Consider the following 14,519-nt stretch of genomic DNA (forward strand, 5'->3'; position numbering starts at 1 on the left):
ATACCTATTAACTTCTGAAGCATATAGTCTAAGGCTAATCAAGAAACTGACAGATAACAATTCTGTGTCTTGGTCCAGATAAGTACAAATTAATTTGGGACAGATAGAACACTATGAAGCAGTGAATTTTTTAAAAACAAATCATTAAACAATAAGGATTTCAATTTATTAAAATAAATAATTGGGCTGTAGATGTGAAACACAACTTAAAGATAAAACAGGGAGCGACATACCACCCATGTGTCCCTATTTTGATCTTTATAGAGCAAATATTTTGCAGGATCATGGAAGCATGAAACATCTCCAAATACAGGCATGTTAAGAAAAGAGAACCAAATTCTGAGCCAGGGAAATGCTATCTCAGCAACAATTAATTCTAGTCAATCAGATAGATGCACAGGGAACTACCCTGAAGGGCCATGTCAGATTGCAGAAACCAGTACCTTCCTTTTGGTTAATCTAAAAAGAATCTTCAACAACCCATAACTGCACAGTTGTACACAAACACCCCAACATTCTCTTTCACACCAATAACTTTCCAATCCAAGGTGCCATTCTTGACCCCTGACTTTGGAGACCAGGAGTTGAGGACAATACCTTCGCCTTCTGGACCTCTTTGCCCACCCACAACCAGAAGCTCCTTTCCACAAGCCTTAAAAGCCAGGCCCCAGCCATTTGAAGAGTCAGCCCTCACTGGAAGTCTTCCTAAAACATCCCAGGTGTTCTTCTCCTTGTCATACTTCTTCACCATGTTGGTTAAATACTCAACTGCATATAATTGGTTATCAACAACTGCCACAAGAGGAGGAGCCTGTGCAGCCCTATTGACATATGGAAACATACCCTCAATTTTCCTCCATTTCCCTGTCTCAAGATCATATTCCTCCCCACAAGTCAGTGATTCAGTTGGACTTGACATCCCACCAATGACGTAGAATTTGCTGTCCAAGAAAAAACCAGTGCACAATCTACGTGGTGTGTGCATGTTAGGTAGCATTTCCCACCTGCCCGATTCAGAATCATATATCTCCGCTGATTTCAAAACATTTCCATTTTTATCACTCCCACCCGCAACAATAGAAATTGAACCAAGGCTACCAGACCCAAACAAGCAGCGAGGCTGCTTCATTCCCTGACATTTTACCCAACTACGATGTATTGCACTGTACTTCCAAATAGCAAAATCCAACAGCTCACGACCAAAAACCAACAACTGACTTCCCACAGCCAAAGACTCCTTATCGGCATGGTTAAAACACTCATCACAAGGCATCTTAGGCAATGTCATCCATTTCTTGCACACTGGATCAAACGCCTCCCACCCTCTCAAATCACACACCAGATACACCCAATGTTCCACAATTCCCAACTGCTTCCTCAACTCATACAAATACCCACTTTTAATTAACTTATTAAACTTTTTGTTAATACATGACAACAAAGCATAATCCGATCTACAAGCCCAAGCAAGGCAATTCAAAGCTACATCATCAACAAGACCCGGGACAAGCGAATCACTTGATCCATACCTACGGCGACCATCATTCACTCTTCCCTGCAAACTGACATTAGAAATAGTATTTACTTCCTCTTCAGGAGCAGCCATGTTTCTCATGTTAACAAAAGTTCAGTATACCCCAACCAAAACTCCCAAACAAAAAACAATCTTCATAAAGAGGTTCCAGAAAAGCCCTATTACGCCAATCTCAAATCAATCAACCCTCAAAAACCCTCAACCCTCAAAAACCCGGAAAGACAATTCCGATCTTTGCAGGCAATCGATTTATTCCTTTCCATTAACCAATATAGTATAATAGTCAAAATTCCAGGTTTCATACTCCAAAAATCCCGACTATGCAAAAGATAATATGCTCAATTTCTATATCAAAAACGAAATTTGAACAATTTCATAGCCATCGCCAGACGATCGAGCTGATTAAACACAGGAAAATGGCTGATAAAATGGTTCAGAAGTCTACTTATTTCACCAGACGATCGAGGATTCCCAGAAACCTTTCTCGTATGATTTACATATATCCAAACAGGAAAATCTGCATATTCATAAAATTAAAGATAAATTCAAAATCAAAGACACAAATTTTGCCTGACAAGGAAAAGAAAAGGCAAAAAACATCAACAAGAAGCAACAAACTCGATAAAACAATACACAGGGCAAAGGCCGATCCAAATCCAATGCCGATATGATCTGGGTCAGGTAGTTATTCGGATCTCGCCCAAAAGAAGCCAAGAAAGACAACATCTTTAAGAAATGAAGATGAAAATGAAGGAAATGTGTTCGTACCCGGAAAGTGCGTAGAATCGGTATCGGATCTCAGAAGTCAGGTCGCCGGCGAATGAGGCCGGAAAAGTTTTCCGTCGAGCATATTGCCGGAGTCCGGCGAGGAATTGAGAAAGAAGATGCGAACGAGAGAGAGAGAGTTGAAGTCTGTGATATATAACTGAGCAGAGAGGACAAGGGGTGGGGGTGGGGGTGGGGGTGGGGTTATAACTTGTAAGTTATAAACTCATTACTCACTTGGAATATAATAAACTGAAAATTATTTGTAGTTTTGCAATTATGGCACTGTTTTTTTGGAATTTCTTTTAAAAGCCCTAAATGACTTCTTCTTTTCTTTTTTTATGCTTGGGTTGGGAGAAAACAAATTTGATCACCACTCACTTTGCTTGGTGAGATTTATCATCACATTATGTGTCTTTAAATGAGTGTAATTAATCCATTCGTTACACAAATTTTCAAAAATTAAATTCACGTAACGTTAATGTTAATGCTCACCGCAAATTAATGGTTGTGAACAAATTTATCATCTATTGAGGAGAGTATAAATACACAACTTTTCTCTCATTTCTTACTTTTTTTTTCACTATTTGAGCCTTTTAGAGTGCCTCTAATTATAAGGATTTAGATTTAGAGAAAGAAGATCGAAAGTCGAACTCTGATTATGGGAGTATAGTTATGAAATGTACATCTGGCTCTTTTGGGCATTTTATGCAGATAATGTTATTTTGTTAACATTTGAGTGTATGGTTTGCTAAGAATGTTATTTTGGCATTAGAGTATAGGGTTTAATTCATTCTCTTGCCTTTGTGTTTGTGTGTATGAACGACAACTCCTCCTGTTTAGATAAGCTTTCGTTTTGTAGCTCATGAGTGGTCAGTCTTTTGTGTTTTTTTATATGAAAGTGGCAAATAGGTCCCTATGCCGAGGTAATAATTTACAAACATTAGTGCATTATCCCATAATAAAAAAATAAAAAAAATTAATAAATAGAAAACGATGAATTTCATTAACAACTTTTGTTTTGTTTTGGGTTTATGCAATGGAAAGAATTCAAACACTTGACTTAGCCTAATCTTAAACTAGATTTTCACCCACCCATTCACCACTTTAACCAACCCTAAAAGGGACTAATTTTGCACGAAAGTTTTTGAATGAAATCATCCCTTAATTAAAAGTAGATCGGCTCCATTTGCATAAACTCATTATGAGTTTGTCGAGTTTATCTTCTCTCCTTGTGATAGTGTTTAGTTGCAATTTTGCTTTATGTTGTTGACGCCTAGCATTCAAACCTATTGGCTTTTTCCGATAGAGGTGTTTTTGCTTTTCTATTGGAGGAATAATTTATTGTCTAAATGATGTTATTGTATACCCGTTGTATTGGTCTTTGTAGCTAGTCGCCCTTTATGACTAAATACTATTTTTTTATAATTAAAAAAAAAATCAAATTAATGATAATATTGTAACACTATAAGTCTAATAGTTATGCAAGGAACTTGTAGCTCAAGTAATTAAGAGCAATTAATTATTCTTAGAAAAATAAGCCAAATCTGAAATATATACATATACATTTGGCCATTTAAATGTGTGAGAAGCACAATGTTTTCTAGAGGGAGTTTGTAGTTCAAGTTATTAAAAACATTTATGTATCTTTGCATTCGTGGTTTTGTGTTTGATTCCTCATCTCCAATATCACCTATTAGCCAACCAATTTTAAATTGAAAACTTCAAGGTTGCACTTAACCAACCAATTTATCCTCCCTCCTTGTTATTACCTCGCCTTGATCATTACGTCTTTAGATTTGTCGGTTTTATAAGATTATGCTTAATTGTAGTTATGTGAACTAGTAGTTTTTAACGCATATACCTTTGATGTGTGTGAATCATGCACATGTGGCATAAAAAACTAATTGTGGACTGCCGACCAAACAAGAGTAGAAACGTGTCAAAAGCAAATCTCTTTTGTAAACCATTATCCAATCGTTGATTATAAATCAAAACCATGGTCTTGTAATTTTCAGTAAGAGCCGCGTGAAACTTTTCCTAATGTAATCTTCAAAGTGTTGGAAAAGCATGTGGTTGACGTTGGTCAAATCTGGACGGTGTAGTGTAAAAATATTTTTATGGCAAATCTAAGATTAGGATTGGTCAAATCACGTGGTTAGACATAGAGACAATGTCAACTATTTGCACACAGGCAATGAGGCGGCGTTTAATGAAAAAGATGAACGGACGTAGATATTTGGCACAGTAAAGTACAATGAGGCCAGCTGTAGCCAATGAAAGCCATACAATCTCATCAATGTGTAAAAAGACATTTAAGGACCAAAGCAATCATTGCCTTTTTCTTTACTGTTATTATTGAAGTTTCCAAATGGACACAAGTACAAAACACAAGTCTTCAAATAAGTCCTTGCTACTCATTACAAATATGCTGCTAGCATTTGAAGGGTACGATTGAATTAAAGAAAATAAGAGGGGTACTACCACAACTTCTTTTTATTTTATTTTATTTTATTTTTATAATAAATATTTTGGTTTGGAAATAGGTCAACCCCGAAATCCACTCATTTGTTTCTAAATTATAAGATTTATGATCACAAACTATGAATCTTGATCATTTGATAAATAGTATAAATTTGACAAGAAAACATTTACGTGAATTACTACTTATTAATATGTAAGTAAAGTAAATTACATGCGGCTTGAGATTTGTATTTAATGACACGTATGAAGGGTAAGTACTTTGTTAAGATACGAACAGCGACGAAACCATGAATTTTTTAGGGAATGAACAATATTAAAAGATTAAATTTAAAAGCTCCAAAAAAACCCAAATACCTTTATATGAAGTAATCTGTAATCGAAATTCAACTTCTTATTTATTTTGATTTCCATTACCGATTAGTAAACATGCTAGAATTCATTAATAAGGTTTGAAGGAATTGAGAGACAATATTCTTTAGATGCAGATAAAAAAAACAAGTGTATATATATAAAATGAGACAAAATCCAGTTTAATTTTCTTATCTTTCTTTTTATTTTGTGGATGGGAGAGATGGGCATGAGAATGGGTCCATCGGAAAAAAAACAGCTATTATACTTACTTAACGGTTCTTCTCATTCTGTGCGTTGTCAGAAAATCCAAGTGGTTTTCATGCATCCAAAAGCCTCACTGACACAACCTGCATCCACCGATGCACGCCACAACCTTCACACTAATAATATTCTGACACGCGTCCCTCTAGGTGGTCCCCCCCATGTGGTGTACCTGCACCCGCACCACACCAGATATTTTTATTTTGGCTAAAACTATTTCCATCACAGTTTCCTATTAAACTCATATTATTAATTAGAGATAACATTACAAATCATCCACTTGACAATGTGATTGTCACACTAAAAAAATTCTCATAAGATTATCATATTATGATGCGTAAACTCGAATTATCTATTAGTCAATTCTTTCTTATTCTTCGATTAGAACTTGTACTGTTAAGAATTAACAGCGTTCATTTTTTATGAACTACTCAAGATTGTATCACTCAGATATGGATTTTGGTTCGTTTTCTTTAAATAAACTCATAAAAATAGTGCATTCCTTGCATTGCACGAATTAAGGCTTTATATAACTTTTTTGAGTATCGTAGTGTTTATAAAATATTAATGATGGTGTTGTTAGTACAATTATAAAAGGTGTTGTTGTTATCCTCTAATTCGGTTCCTTTGGCATGCGTTATTAGCTTTATTGATTTAGAAATTGTAGTCGGTTTAAGCTTTTGCCTTTTTGGATATCTTCTTTCTGCTTCAGTTGTATGATCTGATAGACAAATAAAATTCCGGCTTCGTCTACTAAAGATACAGTGAGGGGATAATAAATTTGAATTTTAAAATTTAAATTTGAATTTTTTTTGGGTAAGTAAGTGGTGTTGGAAATAATGGTGGGTGGTTGAAACTTGAAATTGAAAATAAAAACAAAAGTAATTAAAGAAAGAATATTAAATGAGTCAAATAAAATCAAATGACAGGCTTGCACAACACAAAACCTTGTTGTCATCTGAATTCTCGGCGACTATTTTTGTCATTTTGCATGGCATCGCCATCTTCGTAACAAAATCCACGTGTTCTTTGGTGTGGTTTGCTTTCAGGCTTTGAGGTTTCACACGCACAAAAAGAAAGAGTCTAGAGAGAGATGCGTGTGTGGAATAATCTGAATATGAAAGAAAGACAAAGAGGGAACAGGGAGACGTGAAGAATCTGATGTGTGCTTTAATAAGTCTCTAATAATAATAATAATTAACCTGCTAAGTCAAAAAGCAAACTTAATTATAAATTAAGTAAGTTCCCAGCAGCTTATTAGTGGACAATAATTTTGTCGTATAGCTTGAAAAAAGAAAGCAGTTGGTAGAGACAGAGAGAGAGAGAGAGAGAGAGAGAGAGAGAGAGAGAGGTCTTTAATATGAATGATATATGACCCATTACTAGTTGTCTGTTTCTGAATAATCCTTGCTTGTCAAAAACCATAGCCTAAACCCTACACATTCACTATAGCTCCACTTGATTTTTGAGATTCCCTGGAAAATTATTAAGCGTATCTGATTCACTATGCGGCCATGTTTATGTTGTGCATCGAATCCACCCGGAATGTAATGCACCTAGTCCTGTGTTCACCATCTAGGGTTTAGGCTTTCGATATTCGCACACCACATCAACATGCCACGTGGTGTATTACGTATGCATATAATATGCTTATTCCCTGATATTATAGTAGACTGAGATTATGCACACATGAGAATGGATTTATCATCCACAGTTTTGGTGAGAATATCAAGGGAATGGATTCTGATACTACACAGCATGAGCTTCATGAACTTTACATGATGAAAATAAGAAAAACTGGAGGTTGAAGAACCTGCAAATCACTTACCACACGGAAGCCAAAGAATCAACTCATGGCAGAAAACACAACAGAGAAAACGGTTCACGGTTCTGTTTTTCATTCAGATGCTCAACAAACATATGCTAAATTTGAGTACAAGGGCCGGATGTAGTATAAGTTATAACACACTTTCTCACCACATTGTGACAATTCAAAAACCCGCAAATACCGAGACCATTTTTGCAACTTGAAAACCAAAATTGGAAAGCCAAACCAATCTTGCCTCCTTCTGGCCAAGGGAGGCTGTGTTCCAGTCTTCCAGAAAAGTTTGTGGTCACGATTTTCCTCCCTTGCAGATCAGATAGCAAGGCCAAGGCAGGCTGTGTTTCAGTCTTCCAGAAAAGTTCCTTTGAGACTTGTTTTTGTCACGATTTACCCCCCTTGCAGATCAGATAGCAAGTCCAAAGCGAAAGAAAAGGAAAGGAACAAAACCTAAGTTTTCTACTGTACAATAAACAAAGCCAACCTAAACAGTCTAGTCACTATGGGTTATGCTACTATCATCTTTCGTCCCATTAGATTCTTCTCGCAAACTCTTGCGCTTGCACCAACATGAATATTGAGGTATCGACCCATCATCTCCAATAACCCAAGTATGCTTTGCAACAGCCTCTAATGTCAACCTCATGTTTGGGTCTGCATAAGATATAATCCGATAATCATGAAAGGTACCATGGAAAAAATAGAAAAAAAAAAGGACACGGAGAAGAAAAAGGGTGACAGACTTGCAGACAAGAAACAAAGCCCTTCTAGTAAATCAAAATACTTAATGTCACCAACCTTTGCAAAGAAGCCCTTCTAGTAAATTTTTCAACTGTGGGGTCATATCATCTGGAAGTACTAAAGGGTTATTAACAATCTGCGAAGATAAAATTCCAATAAGATATGTTATAGGTACACCATAAATACCAGGCTTAAAGTATGACATAAGTAATGGTTTTCCACAGCAATACTGGTGATTTCCATACCTTATCATATGTATCCTGCAGTGTGTCTCCAAGGAACGGGTATTGTCCCAATACCAGACAGTACAAAGTAACCCCTACTGCCCATGTGTCAGCAGTTCTACCACGATAGGTTAGCCCTGTTGATCAGAAGAAAATAAATGTACAGTACTTATTTCCTGTGTAACTAATGTATATATGTTGGGGCAATAATCTGAACTTTATTCAAATCCAATCCTCAAAATCTTCTTAAACTGGATTCATTATACTGAAAAAGTTGGCCTTTATATGAATAAATAATTATAATATATGCAATCACATACATATGAATAATTAGCCTTCTAACAACCAAAAAAATACAATAAAACTACATATATTTGCTTATGAAATAACACAGAACAAATAAAGTAACACAGAACAAACACCTATTTATATGCTTGGACCCAAATGTAACTTAGGGAAGCTGGAACATCAACCACTAGGATGTGCCCTAGGGAATAAAAATTAGACGGGTGTGTGTACTGAAAATTCAGATTCGTATCAAAGTAGGATTTTTTGTTTTTATGGAATGAACTCAACTCATTTGCATATTTCTATTCAATATTAATGTGTCAAATTCAGACTCCTAATCAAGTTTCAGACTCTTATTCAAGTCCAGATTTGAATCTAGTAGAAACTGATCAAGCTATACACCAAATTTGGCCCATTTATATCTCACAGCACAGCAAATAGATTTTTTCAATATGCTAGTTTTTTTTTGGCTGACTGCAGCTCACACCGGATGGATTGAATCCAGGAACTTCCACCTGTGTTCTTAAGTAGGAGGATGTTCCCTTAGGCCCAAAGGCCACTGGAAAATCTACTAGCACATTTTTCTATCTTGCAAAGAAAATTGAACATATCTTATCAAACAGAAAGAAAATCTAACCTAAACAACATTCAGGTGCAGTGAAAACAGGAGTCCCTGGGGATCGGCGCAGCTCATCATTTTCATCCTGCAGATGAAGCCAATACAACACATTATTTGTAACTGAAAACTAACACTATTAATACACCGAAAAACATTTAAACAAAAGTCAGAAAGAACTAAAGCGATACAAGAAGAAAAGTAACTTATTGCTCTGAAGGTGGTACAAATTTCAGCAGTTATATTACCTCAAAAACCTGGCTGACACTAAAATCCCCTATCTTCACTGTACCATTACGACTAACCAACAGATTATCAGGTTTGATATCGCCGTGCACTATGTTCTGTTTTCAAAGGAAACACAAGAAAATCACCAGTGATAATGGAAACCAATCAGTGTACGTTAAAGCAAGCTAGATTACATATAAAGGGAAACAACTGTAGTGCTCCATGGACTATGGGTGGTCCTGTTTTCTGAGATATATTTCAAACTGTTGTTATGCATTTAAAAACAATTGGACATCAATCTTAACAATTGATGCATCTTAAAATAAATAATAAATGGTTTTCACGATCAAATACCACAATGCACACCAACTACCTAAAATAAATATGCTCTAAAGCAGATATTATAAATAAATAAAAACATCTTCGTAGAGCAGGTACTAAATTCAATTCTCATAGAGCAAACAAAGGTGTGTTGGCTTGATTGCATTGGTTATAGAAGCAGCTCAAGCCAAATAGAAAGCACATTTACAACTCATCAATCATATGCACATTTTAGATGGGGATTATATTTGAGTTCTCCTAGACACAGAACATTACTATTTCATCTCTACAATAGAGAACTAATCATTCGCAGAAAAATTTAAATCAAAATCGTCTCTTCATGTGTAACAAGTGCATGTGTTGATCAATACAATATATGGCCAGCCAGATCATAAGGACCAAAGCGATTTCCTTTACAAAATGTATCTCCATCAAAAGCAAAGAAAACAATACAGAAGTAATGAGAGAGTTCAGCCAAGCATATATACTAAACCAAACTTTAAAGATCATACATGAGCATGGAGGTACATCAGCCCAGAAACTATATCCCGCAAGTACTTTCTTGCAGTACATTCTCCTATGCCGCCTGGTGGACCAGAACCCTCACAGACCCATTTGCCTTCAACATATTCAAGAACTGAAACAAGAAAAGGAAAAGAAAATGAAAAACTTGCAGTCAAGCATGGGCCAAACCAAATGGTACTTGAAAATATTCAACACTAAAGCATCAAGATTTATTTATTTTTAAAATTAGTCGATAGTCCCTTGCCAATTTTTTTTTCGACCAAAAATATAATCCTTTTCCTTTTCAGTTATATATGTCCCTCTTTATCTAATAGACTTTGTAAAGTTATGTCTCCTTTCATGACTCACATGCTTATTTTTATGGATTGATTGTATCAATTTGAAAAAGTACCAATAACACCATTGTAATTGTCTACCTACTAAACACAATAATCAAAACGTCATCCTTCCACTCAAAGTAATAAACAGTAGTATCACGTCATTTTTTTTCTTTGTATCTTTTTTTCTTCTCAAACTTTAAAATAGCAAAACATTCATTGATTTTCCCATAAAACTTTGTACTTTTGAAAATAATTTATAGAGATTTATTAGACAAGATCCATGATGAGTATAAAGTTAAATATGAAGACAAATGAGGATAGTGCACCTGTTCTGTATTTATGGATCATATACACTATCCTGACGTGAAAAAACGAATTACGTTGCATCAGGATGATCTCAGGCAATTTGTACTTAAATTTTGTTTTCTAGATAATTATATACTTATCATGTGTCTAATTTGATAGATCTCAACAAATGTTTTCCGAAAGATGGAAATTTTATGAAAGTCAAACACGTGGAATGAAAGTATTAACACTTCAAAATTCGGAAGAAAAAAATGAAGAGAAAAATGAAGACATGAAAGTGGTGTCCTATAATTTTGGTAAGAGGATCATATTTTTTTACTTGTAAGCGGGTTTGATTGGGCTCTCCTTTGAATTTCCCTTTCTCTATTTGGGATAAGTTTGAAAAAGCATCATGATTGCAGAATCAAGCAAATAAGTTTAAAATGTGTAGAGAGAGAGAGAGAGAGAGAGAGAGAGAGAGAGAGAATAGGCAATAAATACCCATGTAGAAATGATCTATGTCCGGGTCGTCAATCACCTCAATGAGATTAACTATGTTAGGATGGTCCAACATTTTCATAATATGAACCTGTATGGTAAGGGAATATATATTAGTGAACATTCATCTAATAGAGTGGGGAAAAAAGAAGTTGATATGCCTAAGTAATCTGCCATAAATGTGAAAGGGAAAAAAGAAAGTATAACAAGCAGTAGGGTCTAGTAAAGTGGAATATGAAGCCTGGTTGGACAACTATAACAAAAAAGTATAATGCAGACCCAGGAGATACAAAAGGTCTATTCTCAAGATGTTGCTCGCCTGAATAAACTGATATGATACTGAAAAATAAAGGGCAAATGACACTATAAAGGATAATAGAACGACAAGGCAACTGATCAAGAGTTTCCATCCAGGAAATGAACACTCACACACACTCACAAAGACAGAAAACACATACCTCACGAAGAACATCTGTCATAGCTGTCTCTGAAGGTGCAACTCGGAGCTTTAATAAATGAGACTTATGAAAGGCCTGCAAAAATTCAACTCATGTAACCTTTAAAAATAATAATAAACAAACTCATACAGTAACACAACCAAACCTCTACCATAAACATACCAAGAAAACATTGAAGATTATATCATCCTTTATCTAAATAAATTAGAGTTACAACAATATCATAAATCAGAAGTGATTTACATAAAGTGTATTGCAATTTCCTAGGAGCAGGAAGATCACTTTTCATGACTAGAGTTCTCTCTTTCATCCAAACCACTGAAGCCACTAATTTAACACAGAGAAAAACTACCTTAATTGCATAATGCTGTCCATCTACAAGGCTTCGATACAGAACCTGTAGCACAGGCAAGACAAAAAGAAGTAACGAAACATTTCCAGTAGGCAGTAAAAAACAGAAGAAGAAAAAAAATCAGTATGTCACCCGGAAAATAAAGAGTTCAGTGCTAAAATTACCACTTTTCCATAGCTGCCTGCACCAATTTTACACTCACGAACATACTCATTGACCATCTTATTCCCATTTTCATCCTGAAAGCACATGCAAAAAAGTATAACTGGTATGAGAAATGAATTTCAAAGTGGAAAACGCAATTGGCTTCCCCCACCCGCACTCCCCAAAAAAATGAATTTCAAAGTGGAAATGAATACACAACTCTTCTTCAAATTAATTGCATTAAAAACCTAGCACTAAAGTTTACCATTAATGACAGTATAAAATTCACAATACCCAACTCCCAGAAATCATCACTGGCAGAAAGCTCACTTATTTAGTAATAAAAAACGAGGCCAGATCTTGCAACTCCATGCCAACCATATCATATGTCATACAAGTGTGCTGAATGTGTGATGCAAATTTTGGGTGGCTTACTAGACAAATAAAAATTGATGGCTTCCTTCATAAATATAAACCAAGTCATACTCAAATCAATGACTACTAAGCACTGTACTAAAACCTATCAGGTAACACAACTAAACACTTCAGAACAAAAAGAAATAAATTGTTTTACCTTGTACCCTACAAAATAAAAATGAAAAATTTACCTCTGTGCGAACGCATTTGTGGGTTTCCTTCACAGGGACCTGCCTACAAATCATTCCATTCTGTTCCCTGAAGTGTAAAATCTCTTCGGAACGATTGCCGCAGATTTGTGGTTCACTTTCATCAGCATGAGTAGTTCTTGTAACCTCACCGTTATATGAACCATCATCCTCATCTTCCATATCTTCATCCAACAACAGCTCCTGGGAAAGGTGATTATTAAAGCCGTAATTGGGCCTTGGTTTCCGTTTGGGTTTTCTAATGAAACCAAAGCAACTGCAGCAGCCCATCATTTTCGCAAGTGAGCAACTCTTAAGGAACATTAGAAACTCAATATTTGTAGTTATTACTATAGCTCCCAAAAACAAACCAAATGTAACCTGCAAAATAACATACCAAATAATTTCAAAAATTATAAATTTCACAACACATACATAATATATATGTAAACACACACACACACAAATACGTGCATATGTAAAGTTACTTGAACATATTAGACCTGACAAACTTCATCTAAAACATAAAACAAGAATTTCAGAAAGAAAGGTCCTGCTTTAACCATCAAGCCGTTTCTGCATATATATACTAAGCAAAAGCCAAACCATTCTGCTAGAATTTCTTGTTAATTTTTTTCTTTCTAATAAGCACATTCTAATTTCTTCATGTTAAACTAAATAGTAATTCAGAACATAGGAAAGTCTAACATTATCAATTACAATATTACAACTTGGGTTTTGGCAGCGGATGCAAACCTGAATTTACAGAGGGAGAGGAGAGGGCTTCAAGCCCAATTGAGCTCTGCTATTCAAGTGGATGCCACTCAGCCAAATGAAATAAACAGCTCGCAATATTGAAGCCATCACGATTCAAACCCAGCATCGCGATGACTCCAGTTTATATAACCACTAATGCAGGCTGTAACCCACACCGCCCCAACCAACGATACGTTGACCCTGTCCTGAATTACGTACACAAACACAGAGAATTTTAATAAACTAACAAAAAAAATTTAACAATTTAACAAAATAGCACTCCCAATTAAAAAAATATATATACATAGCTAAAATTTACAAAAGGACAGCTTTGCGCGGAACTCTCAGACCACATCAAGCACCTACGACAACGATATAGTTTTTATAAAAAAAACCCATTTGCACCAATTATATTTTAAACAAAAATCTGGGTGCCGTACCTCAAATTCAAAGAGAAGGAGACGTGATTTCAAAATCCCTATCTTTCCCACACCACAAGAAATTAACCCAGTCTGAAGACTCAAAATTTGAATTTTTTTTCTTAAAAAAAAAACCCTAACTTGGACTCAAGGAGGGTGCGATTGCAACATTCATAATGAATTGAAAACCAAGCCCCCGAGATTGTGAGATGGCGAATACCTGAGAAGGAGAGGAGTCCGAAACGGAAACCCTAGGACGGTGCAATCGGGAGAATTGAATCCCAGGGTTGGGAGAAGGGATTTGAAAGAAACCTGAGGGCAGGGGAGCAAATTGGGAAATTTATTTGGTATAAAGTTAGGTTAATTGGGGAATGTGCATATATAGGAGGGGCAAAAGCGGAAAAATATAAGTGTTTTTGCGGGAAAAGCGCTTCCGAAGAAGCACTGGGGGTTGTTTATAGGGGCGGTTAGGCAGATAAAAATGGTTGCTTTGCTTGTCGTTCATTGGGAGGAAGGAGAAAA

The 14,519-nt window shown here is 35.6% G+C and overlaps 2 protein-coding genes across 3 annotated transcripts; both read right to left on the reverse strand.

Moving 5' to 3' along the window:
- Positions 1–144: 144 nt before the first annotated feature.
- On the reverse strand, positions 145–2,496 carry LOC110770703 (Galactose oxidase/kelch repeat superfamily protein). Its single transcript, XM_021974911.2, has 2 exons — positions 2,303–2,496; positions 145–2,051 (listed from the first exon to the last, which is right to left on the reverse strand). The coding sequence occupies exon 2, from the start codon at positions 1,613–1,615 to the stop codon at positions 473–475; it is 1,143 nt and encodes a 380-aa protein (XP_021830603.1). The 5' UTR covers positions 1,616–2,051; positions 2,303–2,496; the 3' UTR covers positions 145–472.
- Positions 2,497–7,266: 4,770 nt separating this feature from the next.
- Positions 7,267–14,519, reverse strand: GRIK2 (geminivirus rep interacting kinase 2). Of its 2 annotated transcripts, none has more exons than XM_021975242.2 (13): positions 14,218–14,519; positions 13,579–13,784; positions 12,826–13,203; positions 12,238–12,312; positions 12,074–12,118; positions 11,722–11,796; positions 11,267–11,354; positions 10,148–10,272; positions 9,335–9,430; positions 9,108–9,174; positions 8,204–8,319; positions 8,016–8,094; positions 7,267–7,871 (listed from the first exon to the last, which is right to left on the reverse strand). In XM_021975242.2, exons 3-13 carry the CDS (start codon positions 13,144–13,146, stop codon positions 7,711–7,713), a joined length of 1,248 nt encoding a protein of 415 aa, XP_021830934.1. In that variant the 5' UTR covers positions 13,147–13,203; positions 13,579–13,784; positions 14,218–14,519; the 3' UTR covers positions 7,267–7,710. The 2 variants fall into 2 exon arrangements, with proteins under 2 accessions (XP_021830934.1, XP_021830944.1); XM_021975252.2 differs by lacking the exon at positions 14,218–14,519 and adding an exon at positions 14,019–14,176.

Source organism: Prunus avium, chromosome 6 (genome assembly GCF_965620075.1).
Source record: "Prunus avium chromosome 6, drPruAviu1.hap1.1, whole genome shotgun sequence".
NCBI classification, from domain to species: domain Eukaryota; kingdom Viridiplantae; phylum Streptophyta; class Magnoliopsida; order Rosales; family Rosaceae; genus Prunus; species Prunus avium.

Excerpts from the sequence above, each read along its gene's own strand:
- LOC110770703 (XM_021974911.2), bottom strand. The coding sequence starts at position 1,615 with ATGAGAAACATGGCTGCTCCTGAAGAGGAAGTAAATACTATTTCTAAT.
- GRIK2 (XM_021975242.2), bottom strand. The coding sequence starts at position 13,146 with ATGTTCCTTAAGAGTTGCTCACTTGCGAAAATGATGGGCTGCTGCAGT. Across the intron at positions 11,797-12,073 it reads GACAGCATTATGCAATTAAG|GCCTTTCATAAGTCTCATTT; the intron begins GTAGTTTTTCTC and ends GAATTTTTGCAG. Across the intron at positions 8,095-8,203 it reads TGCAGGATACATATGATAAG|ATTGTTAATAACCCTTTAGT; the intron begins GTATGGAAATCA and ends TTATCTTCGCAG.